Source organism: Ascaphus truei, chromosome 7 (assembly GCF_040206685.1).
Source record: "Ascaphus truei isolate aAscTru1 chromosome 7, aAscTru1.hap1, whole genome shotgun sequence".
In the NCBI taxonomy this organism is placed as follows: domain Eukaryota; kingdom Metazoa; phylum Chordata; class Amphibia; order Anura; family Ascaphidae; genus Ascaphus; species Ascaphus truei.
Genome location: NC_134489.1, coordinates 48,295,197 through 48,308,587, shown reverse-complemented (window position 1 = coordinate 48,308,587; position 13,391 = coordinate 48,295,197). Strand labels below are relative to the sequence as shown.

General features: G+C 44.4%; 1 protein-coding gene across 11 annotated transcripts in view; it reads left to right on the top strand.

The window, feature by feature from the left end:
• The window catches only part of RYR1 (ryanodine receptor 1), a 132,542-nt gene that overhangs the window by 104,923 nt on the left and 14,228 nt on the right, over nucleotides 1–13,391 (top strand). For all 11 annotated transcript variants that reach the window (XM_075608326.1, XM_075608327.1, XM_075608325.1 and 8 more), the window contains 4 exons: nucleotides 835–921; nucleotides 2,892–3,113; nucleotides 9,520–9,650; nucleotides 10,036–10,078. In XM_075608326.1, the coding sequence (XP_075464441.1) occupies nucleotides 835–921; nucleotides 2,892–3,113; nucleotides 9,520–9,650; nucleotides 10,036–10,078 (483 nt within the window). The remainder of the gene's footprint in view (nucleotides 1–834; nucleotides 922–2,891; nucleotides 3,114–9,519; nucleotides 9,651–10,035; nucleotides 10,079–13,391) is intronic.

Here is a 13,391-nt window from a genome sequence, read left to right as displayed (position 1 = left end):
ATTGTGTGGCATTTCTTTCCATTTTCAAATTATCAGAGTGCAGCTACATCTTGCTTATGTCAAACCGTAGTGAAAAGGGGTAGCGCAGGTCATTAAGCGCATTAAGAGGTCACATGATAAACCATCACCATTCAAACTGGTAGAGAGCCTTACATAGTCATGGTAAGACAAAGGGGGGTCATAAGCTTAGCAGTCAGATGACAGTATACTGACACAGGTGGAGATGGAGACAATGGCTCACCATCACCGCAGACACCACCAACACGGTTTCAATTGCCTTATTGTGAATTAGGTGATGATGGTGTACTAGGAATGATGATGAATAACAGTGCTGATGATGAGGGTGTGGGTGCTAGCCGCAACAGTTTGCAAAGCAGAGAACATGTCCGTGCTATGCCTACTTGTGAGAACTTTACACTGTATGACAAGTTGTCATCTCTTTATAGCATCTGCTGTTTTATTTGAAAATAAACAACACACAAACACTGGCTACTTGCAGTGGATATCTAGGGAAGGGGGAGGGGAGGGTTAATAAATATTAATGAAAATTTTATTAAAAAAATATGAAATTCCCACATTCCACCGAAATCCAGAACATAATTTTTTTTTTAGACAGAACCAAAACAATATGCTCAAGTGACCATCTACAATGTGTATAAACAGGTGTAGAAGGCTTTGTGGATCCTTCTAGTGCATTATGGTGGGTTATGTCCTGATATTCTGCACCAAAGCTGCCATTGAATCCTTTGGAAACTCTGTGATATTCTACATTATAAAAGTATGTGTATTATCTCGGTGAACAATATCACTTTTTTTTCTGATCTCTCCTCACAGAATTATCTCTCCAGAAATTTCTACAACCTGAGATTCCTGGCTCTCTTCCTGGCCTTCGCTATCAACTTCATTCTGCTGTTCTACAAGGTGAGATAATAGTACGGTGATGGTACTAGAAGGGACACAATATCACAAGTTGTATACTTATGAGTACCCCATAGTTTTTTTTTATTTACAAACTTAAAAATAAATTGTAAGGGAAAGGGGAAATATTAAATTAAACATTGCCCTTCCCAATTTTTTGCAGTATAAAGTTTGCATAAATCTTTCTAAAAAGAGCATTGCCCCAATGTATAATGAATATAGTTGTTTTTTTTAATCAATGTCATAACTGGAAGATAAATCTCGTGGCACTTACACTATGCTAAACGCACTGGATTACCTGTAACCATAATAAATCAGTTTTTAATATAACAATATATTGATGGTAACTTATTGTTTTGTTACACTGAACACCACCATGAAGTATTTAAAAAAATTAGGCATTTTTTTGTACTGTATGTTGATAAAAAATGTTTTTGGAAATACTGGAGCTTATTCAGCCCTTTCCACATTGTGTTTTCCCATGCTATGTTAATTGACTTTTTTTTTGTTTGTTTCTTGCTTACCTAAAATGTAAATTTTTCTAACATTTTCTTCTTGGCTCTCTAAATCTCTGTGACATACTTTGCAGGGGAGTGCGTAATATATTACACCCTATTTAAAAGCGATTGTTTTAAAAATATGGATAGGGAATAACGTTTGTCTGACTATCAGAAGTACGGAAACCTCTGACGTAGCACGGAACTGCAAAATAGCAAGAGGTTGGAATAAGAAAAATTGATAGTTTTGAATGCTCACACCAAGGTAGATAAACAAAAAGGTATCTGTAAAGTCTGCAGAGCTAGATGTGAAACGTAAGGTCGTAGGGAAAAACAGAGCAGGGGGCACAAAGTTAAAGGGGGGATGCAAGGCAAAAGTAAGTGTAACGGTCTTTCCCCCACCCTCTGGGAGATTTTGCCATTACTGGTCGTGTGGTGCATGATACCTACTGGTAACAAGAGGGCTGAGCTGTCCACCGATAGTAGTGGGGACACAGGATCAGGTTTCTGGGGTACATTACCCACATGGTTCTCTAGCAGTGCAGCGCCTCGATCTGCTGTAGGCTCCAGATAGGTGAAGATGATCTTCTACAGTAGAACTATCACCTCTTCCCCCCCCCCCCCCCAAGTAAGATCACACACTAGGCAGGAGTATAACAGGAATGGTTTATTCTCTCACTCTGTGCTGAACAGTACACAGCAGGGTTCTGCCCAATGCAGCAACAGTCAGCTACTCTCTGAATTATGGTCCCTGGACCTTCACTACAGGCCAAGGGCAGTCCCAGCTCTACCCTGCCCCTCTAGCAGGGGCAGAGGTATGGTACACACTCATTCTCCCCTGAGGAGAAGAGGACCAGAGAAGGCCCAATAGTCAGGCTCTTGGCTGTTTGACCTGCCTCTCTCAAGTGGGTAGAGGCACAACTAAATTTGGGGTGGCACTGCCCTTAAGTACAGCCAGGAGGAAGGCACCAGGTCTGTCCCATGATTGGACATGCTCAGGCCGCATGTCACCGCCTCCCACTGTCACTCAAGTGCAGCACCAAGGAGGGGAAAACCCCAAGTTGACTACGGCAGCCTGATTCTAGTAGGGCTTACTGCCAGGAGTGGGGCAGGTTAGTAGCCAAAGATGGCATGGATACATAAGCTAGACACAGGAAAAGCAAAAGAGCAAAGGGCAAGAAGTAATAGGGGAATGCTGGATATTTAAGTCAAAGATATGTTGGTGATGAGAGCGTTAACAAGTGAATACCCAGACTGCTCCTGGAACAAAAAAGTTGACAAAAGCACCTCCAGGTAGCAGTCTGGGTGGGGTTTATAAGCTAAGATGGCCGCTGACTTCGTGGGAGATTCCTACCAGCCCTGGGCCTGAACGTGACTCATCTGTGAGCCCCTGCAAGTCTATGGGGGAGTACTGCGGGTCGGAATCTTGACACTGGCTCATGCAGAACATGTAAATATCTCTTCTCAATACCTTAGGTGTCCGATTCTCCGAAAGGGGATGAAGATTTTGAGGGCTCGGGGCTTGAGGAGGAGTTTTCGGTTGCGGATGACGGAGGAGAAGAAGAGGACGTTGAGGAGGACCTTGTATACTTCTTCCTAGAGGAGAGCACAGGATACATGCAGCCGGCGCTAAACATACTTTCTGTTGTTCATACGCTCATCTCATTCGTGTGCATCATTGGATACAACTGTCTGAAGGTAAGGCACATCTTTGGAAGGGCCATATTGTTTGTGTATGAGCTGAAGATGGAAGGAACACTGCCTTGGCAGTTGGTTCAAATACTAGTGTCAACTCTCTTTGTGACCTTAGGCAAGTCACTTTATATCCTTGTGCTCCAGGCACCCACAATTAGATTGAAATCTCTTAAGGGCAGGGACTTATTGTAGCTGCTAAATGCAATGTATAGCTCTGCATTTAGTATCCGTACTGTATAAGAAAAGTATAATGTATTGTTCTATACACCACTTCCAGATAATAATCACTCAGTATCCCTGTCTCATCACTTAATGTATAACTAACAGTTGACTACTTTAATACTGAACTCGGGCCACTCAGACCTTTTAAAGCATCAAATGATACAACTCTCCATCCACTTTGATCATTATGGGGCAGATCTATAAAGCGCTGTTAAGTTAGGGCAACTAACATGACATTACCTAAACAGTTAATGGATGTTCGCTTCCGTGAGTTTAACAGAGATCCACAAAGCTAATTTTATGCAAAAACAGGACTATTATTAGCATATGACTGTGGTGTCTGCTAGCTAATATCATTATAAAACTCCCTGACGCTACTGTACAGTATCTGCGAGTAGTGCAGCCATTTTCTCAAAAAGATGTCTGGTATATATTGCAGTGCAATTTAGCTTTGTTGCTGGTTTAGTGACTTTGCCTTTGTTAATGGTTTTTGGCCATTGGTCCTTTGGAATGTTTTTGTTACGGTTGTGCAACAGCCCTTTTCAGGGAGGAGGGGGGGATTATTTCAGGTCCCTATTGAGGTCCATTGTGGCTACTCGGGCTCTCCTTGAGAGAGCCTAGATAGCTCCAATGACACTTAATTGGCTGTTTGTAACCCTTAAAATGTTTTTTTTTTCCATTATATATATATATAATGGAAAAAAAAACATTTTAAGGGTTACAAACAGCCAATTAAGTGTCATTGGAGCTATCTAGGCTCTCTCAAGGAGAGCCCGAGTAGCCACAATGGACCTCAATAGGGACCTGAAATAATTCCCCCCTCCTCCCTGAAAAGGGCTGTTGCACAACCGTAACAAAAACATTCCAAAGGACCAATGGCCAAAAACCATTAACAAAGGCAAAGTCACTAAACCAGCAACAAAGCTAAATTGCACTGCAATATATACATATATATAAAAGCCGCTGTCTTTTACATTATATATATGTATATATATATAATGTAAAAGACAGCGGCTTTGGAGTATCGCACAATGTTAATTCAGCCCAATCGTGAACTACAATATGTGGTGATGAATTAACAAAAAACACAGATGACCAAATACTGTAATGTTGAATTAATAGAATAATAATGAATCAGCGTGATTCTGTGGGGATAAGTGGAACTAAATACTTATTGCTATATAAGTGAGTAACTAAATAAAACATATGACTAAAAACGAAATAGTTTAAGAAAAAAAAATTATAACAATAATAATGACAAATTGTAAAGTGTGAAATTAAAAGTCCATATAATGAATCTCAGTGACATTGTAACCCAATGCTGGGTAAACCTTTTGTGAAAATCCTTTTGGATGCTGGCAGCCTTTTTACTGGGCTCAACAACTTCCCATTGTGTAAACTAAACAGAGAAAAAGAAAAGAGAAAAAAGCGTCCGATCCTAGTGTGATATCTGAGTTGAAAGGTTTAATAATTTGGACTATAACAATTAAAAACTCACAATATAGCCATGAAATAAAAGCATGGTATGAGCGAACTCATGGGCCAACATAAATCTCTAAACCACAGTCTGCTAGCTCAATCGTGGGATGTATCCCTTTGGAACTCCACTACTGGTGCCACCGTCTGTATGGTCCTCCGGCAACCCGAATGCGCAGTAGAAATGTTCTTAGTTTCTAGGTTCCCAGTCCATTAGGGCAATTACAGCAGCTTTGCTCTCCGGTGTCAGGATTGGCGCTCACAGCCACCGTAGACCAAACCACGTGACCCTACGCGTTTCTTCCATCAAAGCGGATTTCATCAGGGGATGGACTCCACTAACAATCAAGTGACTTAAGTAGTACCAGAGTCCAATCAAAAGAAGAACCACACTGATTACAACATTCGGAAATCTGTGTTTAACCACCACTTGATAGGTACTAATTTTAGCAGTATTAGATGGATTAAAAAAAAAGTAAATTAATAAATTACGGACTTTTTACATAGAGACATAATAACACAATAATGATGTATGTGTTCATTACACTAGAAGCATATTGATGTAATTGGAAGCAGACTAACATAATAGATGTTTTATACAATAAACATAAAATAATGATATATCAACATATAAAAGGGGTATACAAATCATAAACCCTAATCAAACGGCAATACATACATATACTTAAATAGTATTTGGCTTATTTTAACAAGAGGACAGCAGAGAATTAAATTAGATGGCCCATGCTAGATTTAAAGAGCCTAACAAGGTTTTTTTTTTTTAATGTGATTAACTATAGGAGGAAATTAGAATAATCCCACATATATACATATATGGCCCCCATGAGGGAGCTCACCAATGGATTCCAAATATGAATCTCAGTTTTTTACATTTATATCTTATATTTATAATCCATTAGTTGGTAATACTTCACAAACCAATCTGGATTTATATACTGTATGACCTGAAGAAGAGAGGATAACTCTCAAAATCTCTCATATACTGTATGACCTGAAGAAGAGAGGATAACTCTCAAAATCTTGTCCCATGACATAAATTGTTAGTCCAATAAAAAAGGTATCACCTAATACTGAAGAACTCATTTATTCTGCACTATATATATAGTACATGAGCGCTATAGGCCATGTCTGTACATACTGTGCTATATGAATGCACACACAGCTGTCTCTTACACATACTAATACTCCTTGTTTTTCCATCCCTATACACCTATAGGGACCACATAGTATCCACACACACTTTTAGTTGTGCTACAATCTCTCACATTTCCACACCATTTATATCCACTCCCACTCCACACACACCTTTTGTATAGCACTGTATATACTGTGGGCTCTCCATTCATTTATATTCACACAGATACACACACACTCTTTCTTCACTTGCTTTCAGGAACCTTTTGACACCTCTAGCCATAAAACACATCCACACCGGGGGAAGGACTAGCACAGATAACATTCCAAGAGACACTGTTTTTAAGTATACCTTTTGCTTGCTTCATTCATTGTAACATCGCCGGAAGAAGAGATCAGTGTATCTCGAAAGCTCTCACAAACAAAAGCATTTCGTTAGCCACAGAACGGTATCATCTATTTATTTTTTGATTATTGAAGCTATATATATATATATATATATATATATATATATATATATATATATATATATATATATATATATATATATATATATATATATATATATATATATATATATATACATATACATATATACAGCAGCGCTTATTCTAACACTTACCCGGTTTGTCCCGCGGCAGATTCCGGGCTGGCGCCGAATTTTCCCGCGCGCCAGCCGGAGCCTCTCAGATCAGTCCTCCGATCGATGCCTCTCCCCACTGCTTCTCCGGGTCCCCCGGGCCCCCCACCGCCATCCCCACATCTCTCTTAACCAGGGCTCCCATCGGGAAGCCCTGGGCACGCGCGCCACGCGCGCACGCACCCGATGCAGCATGACCGCGCATCAGTGACGCGCGTCAAGCTGCGAAAATAAAATGACAAACCTGCGTCTTCACGCGGGTTGCGGCTCCAGCCGTGTTAGAATAGGCTTTGTCGCTACTGTATATATATATAAAAATGAAAACATTGTTTATTTGCTGAAAACGTTGTATGTTTGTTGTGCTTATGGGCAATCTGATTGGTCCGTTGTCTGTCACTCACCCTCTGGCCAATCTGGCCCGGCCCTGCCCCCGCACGCCTGCGTGGTTCGCTGACCTCACAAACCCAACTGCCACACTCAGAACAATCACTGCCTCACCGCCTGCTCTCACTTCCCCTACGGACTAGACACCACCTCAGGTACCGTGCGCTGCCGCGTGCCCCCCCCACCCCAACACCACCCCCCCCCCACACTAAACCCCCCCCCCCGGCTCCCGCCCCCCTCCCTTCACCAACACCGCCCGGTGCAGTCACCCACCAACACACCATACACCGTCCGGTCACACACACCTTCCGCTGCTGACACCCAAATGCCACCCCCACAAACAGCAGCCACAACTCCCCCCCCCCTCACCCCTACCGTACACCCTCCAGTGCCACCACTACTTACACTCTCTCACCCGCAGCTCACCTCACAGCCTACTCCCCCCCCCCCCCATCACCTTCCCCTCACCCGTAGCTCTCACCACCTGCGGGCCCCGTTTTCTCTCCCCTCAGCGGGGACCGGGAGGGTGTAAGAAGCGCACGCCCGTTCTCTCTCCCCTCAGCCGGGAGCACCAGGGAGGGGTGGAGAGGGGGGGGTGGGAACACGCGCAGGGGAAAGGGGGGGGGAGAGAAACACAACCAGGGGGGGGGGGAGGGAAAGCACCGGGGACAGGGGGTGGGAAACGATCGCTTGGGACGGGGGAGGAACTCGCACCCCCCCCACCTCACCACCCACCCATCCAAGATTCACCCCCCCCCCCATTCAAGATTCACCCCCCCCCCCTACCCACTTGTTTGCAAGTTGTAAATTTGTAATGTTTGCCATTAGAGTGAGCAGTGGTTGGTGTGCTGGTTTTCAGAGTTCTCCACCAACATTCAGTAGATAGTGCAAGGCTTTAGAGTAATCCAGGGTGTATGGTGATATTGGGTGTTGGCCAGGAGGGAGGAGTTTGTATTTTATCGAGAGAGTAACATTTCCATGAGGCCACAAGAAAGAACAGTTGAGAGAACTAGCAGGCTCATTATCATAGAAGTGGGTAACGTTGCATGACACTGTTGTGAGCCAAGTGAGTGTGTGCAGAGTAAACAGCAGAAGTATGCCTTTTCCTTGCCACAATGTTTTGCTGCTTTTATAATGCTAGGGTCTGTTCAAGGTTTGTGGAGGGGGGGGGGAGGGGATGGTGATGGGAGAAGCAGTTGTGTGAAGTCAAGTGTTGGGAGAGGCTGCAGTAAATAGAGTGTGCAGGGGGGCTAAAAGTGCAGGCTAACAAGCATGGAATCATAGTGTGTTCAGATAAACTCACCGTTTGCTGCCTTTTGCAGATGACTTTGCAGAAAGATGCTGTCCCCAGTCAACCTCTAGTCAAACTAGTCTAACTATATATTTCCACCTAAAGATGGTCACTTAAGATGCAGCATTTTAGATGCCAATGCTACCCTGCCAGTGCGTCCTTTAAACTAGTATCAAGTTTATATAAAAAGTCACATAACCCTCCCAGCACACAATTAACAAAAAATAACTTTTGCTATTCTACACATACCAGGGATCAATAATAAAGACAGGGTGTTCAACACCACATTTGTATATTATTGACGGCAATTGTTGTTAAAGTAAACTGCAGACCATTTTAGTAGTAAAAAAGGCTTTAATCTGCGTTAGTGAGCTTTTAAAATCCCCATTAGCACTTAACATGTTCACTAAGGCTGAGGCCCCGGTGTTGGCGCTGCGCGCGTGTCTGCCAGGCTGGCGGCGCGTGCAGCCGAGATCCCCGGTCTGCGGCGAGCTGCAGGGGGAAAGACGGGGGAGCGTGGCGGGGTCATAGCAGGGGGTGTGGCCATGATGTCACCCGGCAGGTTTGCCCTCATTGGCTGAACCGCCAGAGGCGTGGCCAGCGCTCTGTCGCGAGTTGTGAGCACAGATTTTCTGTCGTCAGGGAAATCTGTTCAGACAACGCGGCGGGCAAGGTGGGTAGCGGGCCTGGCCCCATTAAGGGGCGGTTCTTGTCCCTGCAGGGTGCTGCATAGCGGGCGCTGCAGCAGACAGCAGGGATCTAGCCTTAAGGTAACAGCTCGTTAAGTCAATAATGGAGTTTTGTGGATCTGCCCTTCAGTGTCTAACATTAATCACCAAACTAAGAGTTTATACTGACATTTAACACAGTCCAATCTGACCACTTCACATGTAATTCTATAACTGCTTAGCTTCATAGGAGAAGCACATCCGCTGTTTTTCTGCTAGGGTCAGAATATATTTTAGGAGTAGAGGGGTCACAAGAGTATCATTATTTCGTGCAACTGGGGTATTATTGCACAGAAGTACGTCAATGGGAGTTTCTATAAGATACTATAGTGCCGATCGGGGGACTACAACAGTTTAATGAATAACCCTGTAAATATCCTGTATTAAGTGCTCCATGGTCACTACTAACCACCAGAGAGCAGAGTGACCTTTTCCCACCCACTGCTGACCAGAGCATGCACACGCTGTGTCCAGCCTGCGCTTGTTTTGATACAAGATTTATCTGTGCTTTAGATTCCCCTGGTCATATTTAAACGTGAGAAGGAGTTGGCACGTAAACTGGAGTTTGATGGCGTTTATATCACAGAGCAGCCGGAAGACGATGACATCAAAGGACAGTGGGACCGCCTCGTCTTGAACACACCGTGAGTCCACAGAGCCATTGACACTTTTCAACGAAGAAGGGAAGGGACGAGTGCAGGAAAGAAAGGGAAGAGATGAGGTAGAACGTGTAAGGTATGAAGAGGTGTAGAGATGAAAAGGAGTGAGTTGGTCTTGTGTGACCTCACTGCCTCTGAAGTGGGTGAACTAGTTATCAGCTCCTTATGACTTTAAGAAAGTTACTTTATCTCGCTGTGCCCTAGGCACTAAAAAATAAACTGTTAGTTCTGCAGGGACATCAAGTGCTGAGTATATAGAAAGCTTATAAAGAAGAGATATTTAGTTCAGGGCTTTGAGAAGGCTGAAATAATAAGGGGGGTGAAAAGGGATAAAGATGTAATTTTTTTGATATTTTTTTTTTTTTGGCAGATCATTTCCAAGCAATTACTGGGACAAGTTTGTCAAACGGAAGGTAACGTCCTGAAAATGCGCCTATCTCTGGAATGCCGTTTACCTGTAAACACATCTCTCTCACACACTGTTACATAGTTACATAGTGGATGAGGTTGAAAAAAGACGTGCCCATCAAGTTCAACCTATGATAAATTTAGACGACAGATACTTTATTCTTTATCTGTACTTGATCCAGATTAAGGCAAACACAAAACCCCAGTGAAATATCATCCAATTATATCTCATAAGGAGAAAAATAAATTCCTTCCTGACTCTAAGAATTGGCAATCAGATTACTCCCTGGATCAACATCCTTCCCATGTTTACTTATTGGGTATATCCTTGTATACCTTTCCTTTCTAAAAAATATGTCCAACCTTTTTTTGCACAAATCTATTGTATCTGCTGTCACGGGAGACCAGAGCTTTTAACACCTTTTAACCGGGATCATTCAATAGGCAAAACAAAGTAGTGGAATAAAATGAGGTTTATTCAGGTAAACCCGCGTACACACAATGAATATGCAAAATATAGACAGAATACACACTTACTGAGGGTCTGGGGTCAAACACTAGCCTCAAATAGGTACAGGGTGCCTGCTTCGGAAGGCTTACCATGACCAGGAAATCTCTCCCGACTTCCTGGTCCTCTGTTCGGCTAAAAACCCTAGCCGCGACCGCTACATTCTAATTTTAGAACTTGCGTCTGACTTAGTCTCTGCAGGGCAGGCTTTCCTAGCTTCAGAAATGAAGCCGGCTGCTCTGCTATTCGTAACAGAGCAACTTTGAAAAGCCCACCCGCACTTCACAGACTCAAGCCACATGATGGTCTGGTTCTTTGCCTCGGCCATCTCCTTAAATACCCTACGCTGTTCTGTCTTCAGCATGGAAGTAGGAGGAGCGACCCATCAGAGCATGGGAATTCCCTCCCACTATAGAAACAGGGGCTCGTCTCTTGGCTGACTTCAGAGGGGGAGGCGTGCCAAGCCGGCTCGAAAAGCCGGGTGAGCGGGAAATATGAATTAGCCAATGGGAAATGCACCTATGAGCTGCATCTTCCACCAGCTAATCCATTGACACCGCTGGGTAGGCTCCACCAGGTCTGGCAGTCTCAAAAGGTGTCCCCACTGGGTGCCCTTTGTACTCCGGACCTGGCAAATCGGGCTTTCCTTCTTACCAAAGAGTTTTGTCCCATCTGGACATCCTCTCTCCTTTGTACTCCGATTTCTATGTAGACATCCCGGCACCTATGTGGATGCCCGGCCCGACTGCATACACTGCCGACACAGTTTATCCGAGTGTGGCTCATTCCGCAAGCCGGGAAATGTCCCGGCTTGCGAGCCGCACTCCCTCAGCGTGCCGCGCATCACCGATGCGCGGTCACGCATCATCGGGTGCCAGCGCCCCCTGCACGCGCGTCCAGGGCTCCCCGAGGGAGCCCTGGTGTCCCGCGATCGCGGGACGGCGGCAGGAGGTTCCGGGGGACCCGGCAGACCCGGCAGCGGTAGGGAGAGCGCCCCGATCGGAGGGCGCTCTTCCGCTGCTTCGGCGCGCGCCCGTCACCCTGCGGCGCGCGCCAGGATACTGCTGCGGCCAAGAACGGGCAAATGCTCGAATAAACTTGGCCGCAGCAGTAGACATTTATACAGTATGCACAAAATATTAATAAACATGTTTTAATAAAGTATATGTCTTGGGGAACCTTATACCTGTGAGGGAAATGGGTCTTGGGATATTTGGGCTTGAAAACTAGGATTCCGGGGGACATAGAGTAGCCCCGTTGTAATTCACCTTGTGTACCCACAAATCATGCCTGTATGTCGGAAAGAATTATGGGACTACCGGTAACTTTGTCCCCCGAACTCCTGCAAACAAGACAAATGCATTTCGACCCAAATATCTCACCTCAAACTTACATTCCCTAAGTTTTATGTTTCTGGGGCAATGGGAACAGGTAAAGCCCAAAACTGGTCAGGTTTTCCCTATACTTTGCATGGGACTTTCATACACATACCTCTTCTTCATCTACAGATTGGTCCCCGCAAATCATACGCGAATTGCTGGTAAAATACCAGTACTACCGGCTACTCCGGTCAGCAACATTTAATACACTTTTTAAGTCTAGTTGCCCCCCTATGTCCTGCTTTAAATTCCCGTTCCCAAAATCCCTGTTCTGTAGCTATCTCCTAACCGGGGACCTAACTACACATGGAATGCCTAGCTATGGAGCTTACAGTGGTCATTAAAATGGGCAGAAACAAATGCTGTACTGTATAGAGCTCTAAAAACAAAAGCAGTAGATATGAGTGTCACTGTGTATAAGCAAAGTCTTATGTGGAGTACCCCTCCAATAACCAATGATAAGGCTGGATGAAGCTGTCCCCAAAAGATGTATGACTGGAATAATGGAATCCCACGTTGCAAACGAGGTAAGGATAACAAACACCCACCGGTGTCCAGCACTATTGAAATATCTATGTGTAAAGGAGAAAGATCAGCAATGTGTATCCGTGTAGCCAAATCACAATGGTGGAGAATAATTGAATGGACTCACATGAGATAAGATTCCTCTTGATAGTTGAGAACCACTTCGCATCCACTGGTCCCGGGGTACAGTGTGCATCCATCTGCGAAGATCAATGAGCAAAACAGGAGAAAAGACGGAGCACTATGTCCAGTGCTTTCTTGCAAAAAGTACAAGGGTGCGTTCCCACGATAAAAAATAAATGTATTGGATCATAGAAAAAACAAACAGCACACCTATGCATTTCGGGCTACAAGCCCATTATCAAGGGGAATAAAACTTGATAAATACCGGATCCTCGCGCTGCTGAGACCAATCCCCGCCACGTCCTAGTAAATGACGCGGGCGTGTGGAGTTACTGGCACCTCATGACGGGGTCTGTATCTCGGAAAGTAGGGGGTTCCCGGACCTGAAATCAATGCAGTTCAGCTCCGGAGACCCCATGCTACATTACTGTTATGTTTAAAATGAAATAAAAACCCTGTGATCCCCTGTGAGAGGCACACAGTTAGAATGACTGATTCAGCCTCTTACTGCACATCTATTACAGGCAGGACTCACACATCAGAGACCCCTGCTGTGTTAATCCAATGGGCCATCATGTCTGCCTCGGCAAAACTAGTGAATATATCTCAACCTACACGCGGTACAACACAAAATGTACCTAGGTAAATGTTTGAATAACGGCCGCTGCATCTTTAGGTCTACCAGGGGGATTGACCAGGTCCTTGTGCACCTTAGGCAGGTGGTAGACTATCGGGACTCGTGAATGAGGGTTATACAGAAATTTGAATTCAGTTTGAGAAATA